We start from the raw sequence: 13,448 nt of genomic DNA on the forward strand, positions 1-13,448 counted from the left end.
TGGGATTGGGCGGGAAGGCCTGGCCGGCGCGAGGTCGGATCCGGTTTTCCCCTCAGGTGAGGAAGGAGCGTTGGCCCCTGAGGGCCGGGGATCCCGGCTCTTGTGACCTCTCCTCACCGGGCCCAAGTGCTGACGGGGCTGGGGCTCGGGCCGCGAGGCGCCTGCTCCTGCCTGGTCTGGCCCGAATGAGCCCCAGTGAAGCCAGGGGAGGCCCAGGGTCGGGCCGGAGACTTCAAAGCTACGGAGCCCTTTCCGGCTTAGGGAACAGGCCCAGGGAGGCGCCTTTTCGGAGAGCCTGGGGACAGTGTCAGCAGCAGCGTCGAGACCCAGTCAGAAATCTTTTTAATGTGCCGACAGCATAGAGTGATGTTCAGTCAGCTGGTCGTGCCCGACCCCCCACTGGGGGTTTTCTTGGCAAAGATCCTGGAAGGGTTTGTCGTTTCCTTTGTCAGCTCATTTTACACATGAGGAAACTGAGGCAAACGGGATTAAGTGACTTATCCAGGGTCTCACAACTAAGAAGCGTCTGAAGGCAAGTTTAAACTAGCTTTTTCCTGACTCCCACCCCCAAACTCTAACTACGGTTCCACTTAGTACCCGGAGTTCGATAATAGTTGTCTAATTAATAGAGAGATGTTGTACTGGGCCTGGATGAAAAAGGCACCTCTTCCTGAGTTCAAATGGGGCTTCAAGACATTTAACTAGAGGGGTGACCCTGGGCAAGTCACTTAACCCTGTTTGTCTCAGTTTCCTCATCTGTCAAAAGAGCTGGAGAAGGAAATGGCAAGCCACTCCAGTATCTCTGCCAAAAAAACCCGGAATGGGGTCAGGAAAAGTGTAACACAGCTGAACAACAACAAATTAATAGCACTTTAAGGTCTGATAAATGCTTTGCTTTGAATGACATCTCATTTGATCCTCAGCCACCATGTGAGGGAGGTGCTATTGTTATCCCCATTTTACAGCTGAGGAAACCCAAGCAGACAAGTTGTGCCTTGTCTATAGTTATATGCAGCCAGTAAGTGCCTGAGGCAGGATTTAAATTTAGATTTTCCTGTTTCCAAATCCATTTTTCCATCCACTGCCATTTAGCTGCTTTGGAATTTGGGGAAATGGACTAAAATGGCTGTAAATTGTCTCCCTATCTTTGGATTTAGTGATTCAGGGCCTCAGTCTTCCTGTCAGAGCTGTAGTCACTGGAGTTTGTAGAGATTATAGGTTGCCCTTTCATCCTAGGCAGAATGTGCCCTGGTACCTCTTATCAGGTACTGGGATTATATAGCTTTTTAACAGTACTTTACAAATGTACAATACATTATTGCAATGAGAACACAGATACCTGGGTACTGTCTGTAGTGTAGGGCAGCTCACTGGAGCTAAATAGAGGGTCACATCCCAGGGGTGGGGAACCTGTGGCCTCGAGTTCACATGTGTTTCTCTAGGTCTTCAAGTGCAGCCCTTTGACTGCATCCAAAAAGTTTGACCACACTTGAGGACCTAGAGGACCACACGTGGCCTCAAAGCCATAGGTTCCTCACCCATAGTCACAACTCAATCCATGAACACAATCTACATGCCAGGCACTATGCTCAGTATACCAATATAAAGAAAAGCAAAAAACAGAACCCATTCTTAAGCTCAGTCTAATGGGGGGAAGGGGAATAGGATAAATCAACTAATCTCAGGGAAGCTGTTCAGATTAAATAGAACTGGAAACAACTCTAACTGGACCTCTGGGTTTACTTAAACCTAAAGTGACCATCTTATAGTTTCTGTACATATCCTCATGCAGAAGATCATAATTCAGTTAATTCATTAAAAGCAATACTGTACTTGTAGTCAAGAGACTGCTGGGTGCTGTATGATATCCCAGAAAGTATAAAATATACACAAATTAAGGGATTGTTCTTATTATTAGGACAGAAGCTTGGACAAATTCCTTTGGGCCATTTCAACTTATACATTCCCAAGCCCTGAGAAAACAATTCTATCATGCTATAAATCAATTTAGTTTTCGTTAAGGGTTGCAGATGGTCTGTGTAGAACAGCTCATACTAGATGAGGCCAAGGTCATACTTGGCATTTTGTTAGGAGTTACCACAAAGAGGTCCCTGCTCTAGTACTCCTGAACGTTCTCTAGATTCTATGTAACAGAACCCTAAGGAGAAAAACATACTTGGCTTAGGAGGAGACACTACCTTCACAAGTCAAATCCAGGCACTACTTCCTAGAACCAAGGGGCAGTTATCTGTGTTTGTTGTTTAGTGGCGTCTGACTCTTCCTGACCCCATTTAGGGTTTTCTTGGCAAAGATACTGAAGTAGTTTACCATTATTTCCTTCTCCAAATCATTTGACAGAGGCAAACAGAGTTAAGTGACTTGCCCAGGGTCACATAACTAGTAAGTATTTGAGGCCAGATTTGAACTCTGGAAGATGAATCTATGTACTGTGCCACCTAGCTGTCCCAATTTTCTATTGGAGATACTGTTATGAACTGAAGTCTGACTACTGGGCCTCAGGCTTTCAACCTTTGATTAAAGGTCTATTGATGTTGATAACTAGTGATGGAAGTTTTTGTTTGCAGATTTCTAGAGGGAGGGTCAAGATGCCTAAGAGGAGGAAGCCACAGATTTCAGGTAATTTCATTTCCAAACAAATCATTTTTAAGTAACTAAGAGAAACACTTTTGCTGGATGACAAACTGGAATTCAAGTTAGAACAAATTTGTGAATAAATGCCTACTAATAAAAACATATATATACATATATACATACATATATACATACATACACATATGCATACACACACATTTTAAGACTGATATTGTAAGAGCTAGCATGCCCCCATAATGAAAAGATAGGATTCATTGGGAAAAAAAAAACCTTGATGTTGGGGAAGATTGAAGGCAAAAGGAAAAGGGAATGGCAGAGAATGAGCTGGATAGACAGTGTCATGAAAACAACAAATGTGAATTTGGGCAGATTGAGAGATAGTGGGGAATAGAAGGGCCTGGTATGGTACGGTTCATGGTCACAAGAGTCAGACCAAGCTGTATAACAAAGCATGCCCTTATATGGTCATTCGCTGCGCATCACCGGGAAACAGTGCTGTCATGGAGGGGAGCTGGGCTGACCCAGAAGCATACCTGTTCCTAAATTGTACCTGTTTAGGGAAGAGAAAGAAAGTATGACATATGAAGAAATAGACTTTCCTTTTTATTTTAGGAGGGAATCAGTTACCTTTAGAACTGAATATAAAGTTCTTTAAGATGTAGTTTTTCTTCAAATGACCCTATGGGAATTATTTACAGGAAGGATATAGTCTATTTTCATATGTTTGTGCTATGCTTTGTTTGGTACAAGTCTTTAAAGGACTAAAGGAGGGCCAGTGTATTTAAATCTGAAAACCCCCAAATACCAGTTTGCTTTACTCGCATGTATTTATTCAACAGTTTCGTTCAAGTCAGCATAGGACAGTGGAAAGCACACTGGCTTAGGTCAGAGGACTTGGTTCAAATTCTACCTGTGAAGCTTATTGACTGTGTGGCCTTGGCCAAGTGTCAGTAATTTGAATTTTTCATCTGGCCCTTCCAGCTCTTTCAATAGATCTGTTATCTGAACAGCAAAACAAGTACCAAAGAGCAATGAATGTGAAAATCAGAAGACTGGCTTCAAATCTTGGCTCTGCTACTTAAGAGCTAGGATAGGGTCTAGAATTGTAATTTCATTAGTATGGGGAACTCCTATAATTGGACATTCCCTCTACCAATGCAAGTTTGTGCCTTCTCTGAAACTTGTCATCTCCATGGGCACAGAATTTCCTGAAACACTAAGTGATTAAGTGACTTGCCCAGAGTTATACAGCCAGTCTATTTCAGAATTGGGACTTGAACCGTGGGCCCTGAAGCCAACTCACTATCTGCTCTGCCTCACTACCTCTTTGGCTATGTTATTTATTACCTATGTAATCTTGACTCTGCTCCTTATTACCTGTGTAACCCTGGACAAGTCATATAACCCCTTAGTTTCCACTTTTATAAAATAAGTGATTGGACTTGATCTCCAAGGTCCCTTCCAACTTTATTTTAGAAAATATAATAATTCACATTTGCATAGTATTTAAGTCTTACAAAATTACAAAACACTTTCAAAAAGCCTGTGAGGTAATAGAACAAATAATATTAACTCCCATTTTACGAAGAAGGAAATAGTTTCAGAATTTAATTGATTTGCCTTTATCATATCTAGTCTAAATCAGGATTCCAATCCAGGTCTCCTCTTTCCAGGTTCTTTCTTTCTACCACACTGTTCTGCCTCTATTCCACCAAACCAAATGTTCATAGAGCTAATGATGGACAGAATTCAAAGGAGGAGAAGACTATTATGGGCTGATTCCAGTATCCCTCATAGCACTTTTTATCTCTCATATACTTTATTCTAATATGTATTACAGCTGTAGATATGCCTGTCATATATAAACTCCTTGAGAGCAATTGCCATCTTCATCTCCCACAGAAATTGGCGTAATGCTTTGCACATAGTTAGCCACTGAATAAATGATATAGTGTTATGGGTTACCTGTGTACTTGTTGAGTGTCTCCTGTGTATTGGGGGCAGGGGCGAGAGTGAGAGGTGGGATGTTATGAAAGCCTGGAGAAAAGAATTTTACTTCATTTCCCAGCAAGGAAGCATAGTGTGTAACCACCAGAACAACCCTCAGACTACCAGTCCAGTATCCAGTGTGGGATGTGTTGACTGACTTCCTCTAAACCTTCAGAATCCTCAGTACTCAATAGAAGGTGCTTGCTGACAGCTTTTAGATCACTCTTGTTCCTACCCCAGGCATAGCTGGGCAAGTATAACCTTCCTCAAGAACCAGATTCAAATTTTAATCTTGGGAAAATGAAATATGAACTATCACTCTAAATTTCTAAAATAATGGAAATTTTGATTTGGCTGTACCCTCCCCATCCCATTCTCTAGGACAAGGGTGGGAACCTGCAGCCTTTTGAGGCCACATGTGGCCTTCTAGGTCTTCAAATTCAGCCCTTTGACTGAATCCAAACTTCACAGAACAAATCACCTTGATAAAAGGATTTGTTCTATGAAGTCTGGATTCAGTAAAGGGCTGCACTTGAAGACCTAGAGGGTCCCATGTAGCCTTGAGGCTGCAAAGTTCCTCACCCCTGCTCTAGGAAATTTCCTTTAATCTGACCCTCTCTATATATGTTGCACAGATGATATACGCTTTTTGTTGTACATACACATTTTATTGTACAAATAAAATTAATAAGCCACATGTCAAGAGATGCTTTCAACTACTGTCACTGTGCATGACCTTATGACCAGAAGGATTAGGGAAAGAAATTGTGTCTGAGTCTCCCTTTCAGAGGTCAGGAGACTATATCAACTGAGGGCAAGGAAAAGTTTTAAGGGAGGAGTTTCTCCTCCTTCCATCTTACCAGCTGATTTAGCTCTCAGAAAAGCTGCTGGGCACTTAGGAAACCCCAGGGAATCAGCAAAGAGATTAATTACAGTGAAACAGACTTGAAAAGGAAGACCAAAGTCAGTGAATTTCATAACCCAGAGTTCAGTAAGTCCTAGAATATAAATTACTCTGGGAAGAATTCTCTTTTTGACAAGAACTACTACAAAAAGTGAAAATGGTTTGGCAGACCACTGTCTAAGACCATAGTCAGTGCCTGGCATATATCAGGTGTTTAATAAATGCTTTTTCTTTCATTCATATACCACAATACACTCAAAATGAATACAATTTGAATTAAAAAAGCTACACTGGGAAAAAATTATCAGATACCTTTCATGGCCTTGGTTCAGGGGAAAATTCTTAACCAAACATGGAATTGAAATAATCACTGAAGACAAAATGGATAATTTCAGTTATATGAAATGGAAACTATCTTGAATAAATAGTAAATGTAGCTAGGATGACAAGGGAAATAAATTAGGGAAAAATCTTTGCATCAAATATCTCATAAGTTTCTTATAGTTAAGATATATTAGAAATTAACACATATTTAAGTCCAAGGATTTTCTCCAAGGATAAATTGTCAAAGTAATAAATTGTTCTCAAAAGAAAAATCGTATCCTATTGGAAACTGTATAAACATTGGTCCAAATAGTAGTATAAAAAACCAAAATAATTACAAGGTTTTACCTCATATCAATTGACAGAAAATTGGCAAAGATGGTAAAAGATGAGGAGGGGCTATAGGAAGATCATACCAATACCAGTCATTCTCTAAAGCAACTGGAATTATGTTGGAAAAATGACTAAAGTATCTAGTAATCCCTTTGCTTTGATACAGAGATCCCCTTGCTAGGCACATATTCCCTAGGATAGTAAAGACAGAAGGAAAGGTCCAATTGTGATACACAAATGGAATGGAACTGTATAATAAGAAATAATGTATATGAAGAATTCAAAACCACCTAGAAAGACTTAGGAGCTGTTACTGAATGAAATAAATAGGAAAAGGGAAAAAGTATACATAATAACTCTATTATTGTAAGTGGAAAGAACAAAAAAGTGAAAATGAATGCTGTGTAATTATAATGACCAAGCTTGGCCAGAGAAGCATACCATCCTCTTATTTGCAGAGTTGGGGAACTATGGGAGTAGCTTATGGCATACTATTTACACAATTGATGTGTTGGTTAGTTTTGCTGAACTGTTTTGTTCCTTATCTCTTTTTAGTCATTATAACAAGGAATGACTTGATAGGTAGAAGAAAGAGAGGGATATACTAGTGTGTCACCGGTGTTGGTCTATATATATCCATTCAGGTTGCACTAAAATGCAGATGATGTAATAACAAAAGATACCCACACACAGACATGTGTATGTGTGTGTATTTTATATATATAAAATTAGAAAAATGTTTAAAGGCTACTAGGTCGGATGTCTGCAACTCTGTCTCTTGCCTAGACTTAACTTACCCCAGCAGTGTTGACATGCATAGGCCAGAAAGGTAGCTTGCATCTCTTTTCCAGGTCAATATCTTAGTTCTAACTGGTATTGATCATAGAAGTTATGGACTCTTTCAACTGCTTTAGTGAGAGCATGCTGAAAATGTTGGTCTTGAGTGCTGTTCTGGCCACTTGCTTGCTGTGGTGATCATGGCCAACCAAGCAGTTCATTGTCTCTTCTTTTAGCTTTCTGGTACCCAAACAGACACCTGAATGGGAAAGAATGGTACACCAGCTATATGGGAAGACCTGGATGGAATGGTGGACTGGCAGTCTTTTTCCCAGACCAAACCCATGAAACAGCAAAAGGGGGAAGGACTGAGACATATGTATATGTGCAAAATCTCTCCCATTACTTCACCTCTCACAGAGTTTCATTCTTGTCCAGAATTCATGCTCAGGACTCAGTTTCCCCTTAAGCCCCATGAGCAATTCTCGAGCTCCTTAACTTTCACAGATATGAAATCCATTGCATAATCACTATTTAAATACCTGTAAGATTTAATTTGTGGAGGAGGTGGGACTCAAGCTGGCTCTTGGAAAAAATGAGCAGGATCTAGATAGCAGACAAAAGGGGAGATCATTCCAAGTGTGATGAGCAGCCTGAACAATTGAGATGGGATGGTGGGGGGTGAGAGTGGGCAGAGCCAAGATGACATAGTAAAGGCAGGGACTTGCCTGAGCTCTGCCAAATTCCCCTCCAAACAACTTTAAAGTAATGCCTCAAAATGAATTCTGGACCAGCAGAACCAACAAAAGTCTGGGGTGAAATAATTTTCCAACCCAAGATAACTTAAAAGGTTGGCAGGAGAAGTCTGGTTCCCTGGGGTGAGAGTGGAGCATGGTCTAGTATAGTCTGTGGTAGCACAGATGACAAATCATCAGCAGGCCTTGAGTGGGGGTGACTGAATCAGTAGTGGAGGCTTTCAGAGTTCTCAGCCTCCAGATGGTAAGGGGGTCAGACAGAAGGAAATTACCAGGAACTCTTTGCTGGCACTGGGTGCAGGACTTTCTGTTTCACTGCCCATGCATAGTTCAGGGTCATAGTTCCAGGATGAGAAGAAGCACTAGCACACTAGTGCATGTAGCTATAGGGAAGCAGGGACCCTGATCATGGTTCCAGGGTGGAAAAAGAATAATTATAGTTGCTCACAGACTAGGCATGGATCAGAAAAGCAGGGACCATGCCTCTCCTTAAATCACACCACCTTAGAAGAAATGAAAACTTACAGGCCCCCCAGAACTAACTTTGAAAACAGCAACATGAAAAAGTTGAATTTTAGGATAGTGTCCCCACACATCCCAGGAGCAGAGCCCATCTTTAAATAAAGTTAAAAGACAAAAAATAGTCTGGGAAAAATGAGTAAACAATGAAAAAAAGAATCTGACCATGAAAACTTATTATGGTGAAAGAAGTCAAAACACAAACTCAACAACAAAGCCAAAATAGCTATATGCAGAGCCTCAAAGAAAAATCTGAATTTGATATAGTTCCAAAAGGAACTGGAAGAGCTCCAAAAGGATTTTTAAAATCAAATAAGAGAGATAGAGGGAAAACTGGGAAAAGAAATGAGAGTGATGCAAAAAAGTTGTGAAAAGAATCAATAACTTGATAAAGAGGCAAAAAAAACCTGAAGAAAATAATACCTTAAAAATAGACTAGGAAAAAAAAAGAGGCACAAAATTTTTTGGTTAGAGTTATCATCTTGACTTGGTTTTGGAGGGTGAAGGGGGAGTTGTTAAGATTTTCTACTCTTGTCTTTCCTTCCTACCTCTTCATCCAATTAAACCAGTATAGGCATACTTTGCACTCTAAAATTCATGATATCTTAAGTGCATAGAAGAGTCATTAGGACTATCAGACACACATAAGTCCTAAGTCCCTAAATGTCTTAACACTCATAGCAAAATAGTTAAATCCAAGCTCCCATTTAGCAGATAGGTGAGAAAAATTTCTGCAACCCAAGGACCTTGCAGGACCAACTTATTTTGCCACATACACATTAAATAAATCTGCACCATCTCATTTCTTAATCAAGCAGTGAATTAATTATTGAATTATTTGGAATGACAGTGCCACCTGCTGTGTCCAAGTAGATGCCTAATATACCTGTTTGTCTTTCCTCCTCCATCTTCAAATCAGGACATGAGAACCGTCTTCTTAAATCCAAAAAGACCCCAAGGATAGGAGGCGCCAACATGAAGCCTGAGAACTCTAGAATGGGAAAATACTTTAATTTGGAAGATTCAGAAATAGCAACAGTCACTAATCAAGATGGAGAAGAGAGTAGCCAAGCAGATATCAGGTAACCTAAAGTAAAATGTCATACAAGCTTTTCCCAGCAGCAGAAATCAAAACATCAGCATGTGAGCAGTAGCCAGGAGCCTTAGTATAAGGAAGAGAGAATTCTTTTGGAAGAAAAGATCAACCATAATAATATATGTTAGTAGTATCTCTCTATTTTAGTACCCTGCTCCTTTCCTTAAATGAGGTAGGCTTACTTTTGATGTTTTCAAAAAAAAAATAATTGAAAAGGAAAATTGATCAGATTCTCCCATTCATATTACTTAGTACCCTTTAACTGAATGATTTTGTGATAAACTAGATACTGCTCCTAGAAAAGAAAAAAACAACATGCCTAGAACTTATGAATCCTAAGGAGATTTACTGAAGAATATTCCTTGTGAACAACAGAAGCTTTGGAAAAGCCAGGAATGAGATGAGATGTTTCTCATGTCTGTGCTAAACTAACACTGGTTAGTTTAGAACAAAAGTCTGTGGTCTCAGATCAGCTAGTAAAGAAGAGGGAAAAGGTGGCAGCTCCCCAAATGGTTAGTGGGAATTAGGTGGCAATTCTCTGGGTTCTTGGGAGAGTTGCAGCACTAAACATAGTTTTCTCTTAGCCATCTGGGTAGTAAAGAGGCTTGTGGTTTCAGATCAGGTAGTGTAAGTAGGCAGGGTATCAGTATGGAGAAAGTAACCTCTGAGTTGGCACTATTGATGGCTAGTTGGGAGAGAGAGGCAGCAGCTTATCCCAAAGATGGCTCACAAGTTTTCTCTTTATATGAAAAAGTTCATATTTCTGATGCACATTAGGGATGTTTAAATTTTCTAGTTCCCAGGGATTCTAGGGCAGTGACTGGCTTAATGGAAAGATAAACATGGGATTGAAAAAGCTTGTCTTTCTTATCTCCACTTAGGATGCAGAAATTTGTTATCTAAGGAACCAGAGTGCTACAAAAACTCAATTGGGCAGAGATGAACATTATCACAATATTAGAAACAAGGAGAAATCTTCCCAACCATTTAGAAGTATCAGACAAAATGCAATTGTAATACATTGCGTGGACCAGAAGAAAACAATCAAAGTATCCTAAGGATTTTTATCTTTTCTTCTGATCAGTTTTCCTTTGTCAAGAGGAATAGCCTTGAGGCTTGCTCTTTGAAGAAGGATGCTAGAACTTTTGCTTTAAGGAGTTATTTCATTACTAGGATAACATTATAACTTTTAAAAATACTAAATACAGATATATCCTTATATACATTATGAAGAGGAGCATAGAACTAGAGACCAGATAGTATGTAATGCTTTGCAGCAAAGTTTTGTTGACTCTGTCACTCTTCATAGAGCTCAAAGCACCTAATGATGCTCATTACTTCTCACAGTTTTTCCCATCAGATGGCCCTTAATTACAATAAGTAAGAAATTGAGTTGCTTAAGGTCATTTGGTGGTATTTGGGTTCAAATCTTGGTTCTGCTACTTACTATCTTTGTGATATTGAACAAATAATTTAATTTCTCTGACCTCAGATCCCTCATCTGTAAAGTAAGGGAGTTGGACTAGATGATCTCTGAAAATCCCTACGGTATCCTTCTTTGGATCCTATGAAGGCATATACCATACCTCACAATGCAATTCTATTTTTTATTCTGTCTCCTTCCTTTTCCTTGAAGTAGGATCACTTGATGAGGACATAAGAGTAAAACTCTCCCTGCATTATAAATGAGGAAGTCTAGACTAGTAGAGATTAGTGGACTTCCAAAAGGTCATATAAATAGTAAGTAGTAGTAGAGATTCAAGTTCAGGTCTTTTCATTCCAAATCCGGTGCTCTTTCCAGTACTGTGTTGCCTTTAGGAGGCAACCCATAGTTACTGGGGCTTCTAATAAGATTATATCTAAACCATAACAGGGAGATAATTATCTAACTTTATTATTCAACTTTTTACTTACTTAAATTGTTTTATCAGGAGGGCCTGTACCAACCAGTCTTTGTTCTATATGTTTATCAGAATGATGCTAGACTTCACTCAGTTTAATTTTGGGAGGGTATGTGTCAAATGCTCTTGGTCTTGGGGATTGTTGTTACCGTTTGCTGGACAGTTTTTTGTGTTTCTTTTATATTCTAATTGGCATTCCAGTTGAGTTATATTTCCTCTTTAATTTAATCTTTTTCCCCAACCAGCTCAGTTGATGAAAGAACAGGTGGTCCTACTACAGAACTGAAACAACCAAGAAGGGAACCAGTTTGCTTTTCTTTTTCTCAGGTGAGCCTATTTTCAAAGTCTCCCAGCACTTTGCAGCTAATAAGTCCCTAAAAGTGCAACCTGCTTATTCACTAAGATCAAGTTGGATTATAAATCCAACTCCAGGGATGTAAATATGATTCAACATTAGGAAAACAATTATCATTATTAATTGTATTTAAAAGATAACATTCCTTTCCCCTTCCACAAAAAAAAACTACATGCTTAAATCAATTAATGCAGAAAAATCCTTTTGCAACATACAACTTTCATTTATGCTAAAAATCCTATAAAGCATAGGCATAGAACCACTTTAATGTAAAAAAAAACTATATATCTAAAACCCCAAATGACCATTATATTTAGTGGAAAGACATTATTAGAAGCTTTCCCAGTAAATACAGGAATAAAGAAAGGATATCCCCTTTCCCTTTTCTTATTTGGTAGTTTTAGGAATGCTAGTGATAGTAATAAAAGAGTAATAAAAGAGAAAGAAATTAAAGGCATAAATAGGTACAGATGAGATAAAACTATTCCTCTTTGCTGATGACACAGTGATTTGCTTAGAAAATCCTAGAGAATTAGCAAAGAAACTAATTGGGACAATAGCTTCAGTAAAGTAGCAGGATATAAAATAAACCCACAAAAATCAACACCATTACTATCCAGCAATAACAAAATCCAGGAGAAGAAAACAGGCAAGTCCCATTCAAAATAGATACAAATTGCATAGAATATGTGGTAATTTATCTACTAAAGCCCACCAAAAACTGTAAATACAATTATAAAACACTCTTTAAAGAAAAAAGGACATATAATTGAAAGGATATTAGATTGTGAGCTCCTTGAGGCAGATACTGCTTTTTGTCTCTTTTTGTGTCCCCAGCTCTTAGCATGGTTCCTGACACATAATAGGTGCTTAATAAATGTTTACTGAATTAAAGAGTCATTGATAATGGTTGGTAAAATAAAATAAAAATGAGGTGAAACTAGCTAAATTTATTTAGAGAGTTAATGCTATACCAGTTAAACTATCAAAGAGGTACAGAGCTAATCAAATTAATAACAAAATTCATTTGGAAGAATATTGGTTTCAGAATCTCAAGGGAAACTACAAAAAAAGTAGGAATGAAGGATGTGTAGCACTTCCAAACATCAAATTTTATATAAAGCAATAAAGTGTTTGAGATTGGCTAAAAATAGAAAAGTAGATCAGTGGAAACTACTATATGAGGAAGGATAAGAAACCAATGAACTGTGTGCTCAAGAGCATAAATTAAACCTGAGAGCATAAAATATTTAGGGAAGAATTCTCTTTTTGACAAGAACTGCGGAAAAGTGGAGGGCAGTTTGGCGGAAACTGGGTTTAGATCAACAGCTTACACTATATACTATAATAGATTCAAAATGAATATGTGACCTAAATCTTAAAGGTCACACCATAAAAAAAAAAAATTAGAAGAGACTATTGGCTATGACTTTCATGATTATGACTTAACCAAAGTTTTAACCAAACAGAGGATAAAGGAAATCACAAAAGATTAAATGCATTATGTAGATTATATAATGTGAAAATCTTTTGCAAAATAAATGATAAAAAGTATCAAGGATAGAAAGGGAAGTGATTGATTGAGGAAAAAACCCTTTGTGTCAAACATGCAGAGAAAAGGTTCTGATATCCAGGATATATAAAAAACTAATACAAATACGTAAGACCAAGAATCATTCCCCAATGGACAAATGGTTAAAGGATATGAACAAGCAGTTTTCAAAAGAATTGAAAGCTAACAACCATATGAAAGTTTGCTTCAAATTTCTAATATTAGGAGAAATGCAAATCAAAACAATTTTGAGGTTTTATCTCAAAACCAGAAAATTTTCAAAAATGACAAAAGATATTAGTAGTCATTATTGAAGGGTTAGAAAAACAA

General features: G+C 38.4%; 1 protein-coding gene across 1 annotated transcript in view; it reads left to right on the top strand.

Moving 5' to 3' along the window:
* Nucleotides 1-13,448, top strand: part of BRME1 (break repair meiotic recombinase recruitment factor 1) — a 43,216-nt gene that overhangs the window by 282 nt on the left and 29,486 nt on the right. Inside the window, 4 exon segments of the mRNA XM_072602131.1 lie at nucleotides 1-56; nucleotides 2,586-2,637; nucleotides 9,134-9,296; nucleotides 11,457-11,538. Coding sequence (XP_072458232.1) covers nucleotides 1-56; nucleotides 2,586-2,637; nucleotides 9,134-9,296; nucleotides 11,457-11,538 — 353 coding nt within the window.

Source organism: Notamacropus eugenii, chromosome 4 (assembly GCF_028372415.1).
Source record: "Notamacropus eugenii isolate mMacEug1 chromosome 4, mMacEug1.pri_v2, whole genome shotgun sequence".
Lineage (NCBI taxonomy): Eukaryota > Metazoa > Chordata > Mammalia > Diprotodontia > Macropodidae > Notamacropus > Notamacropus eugenii.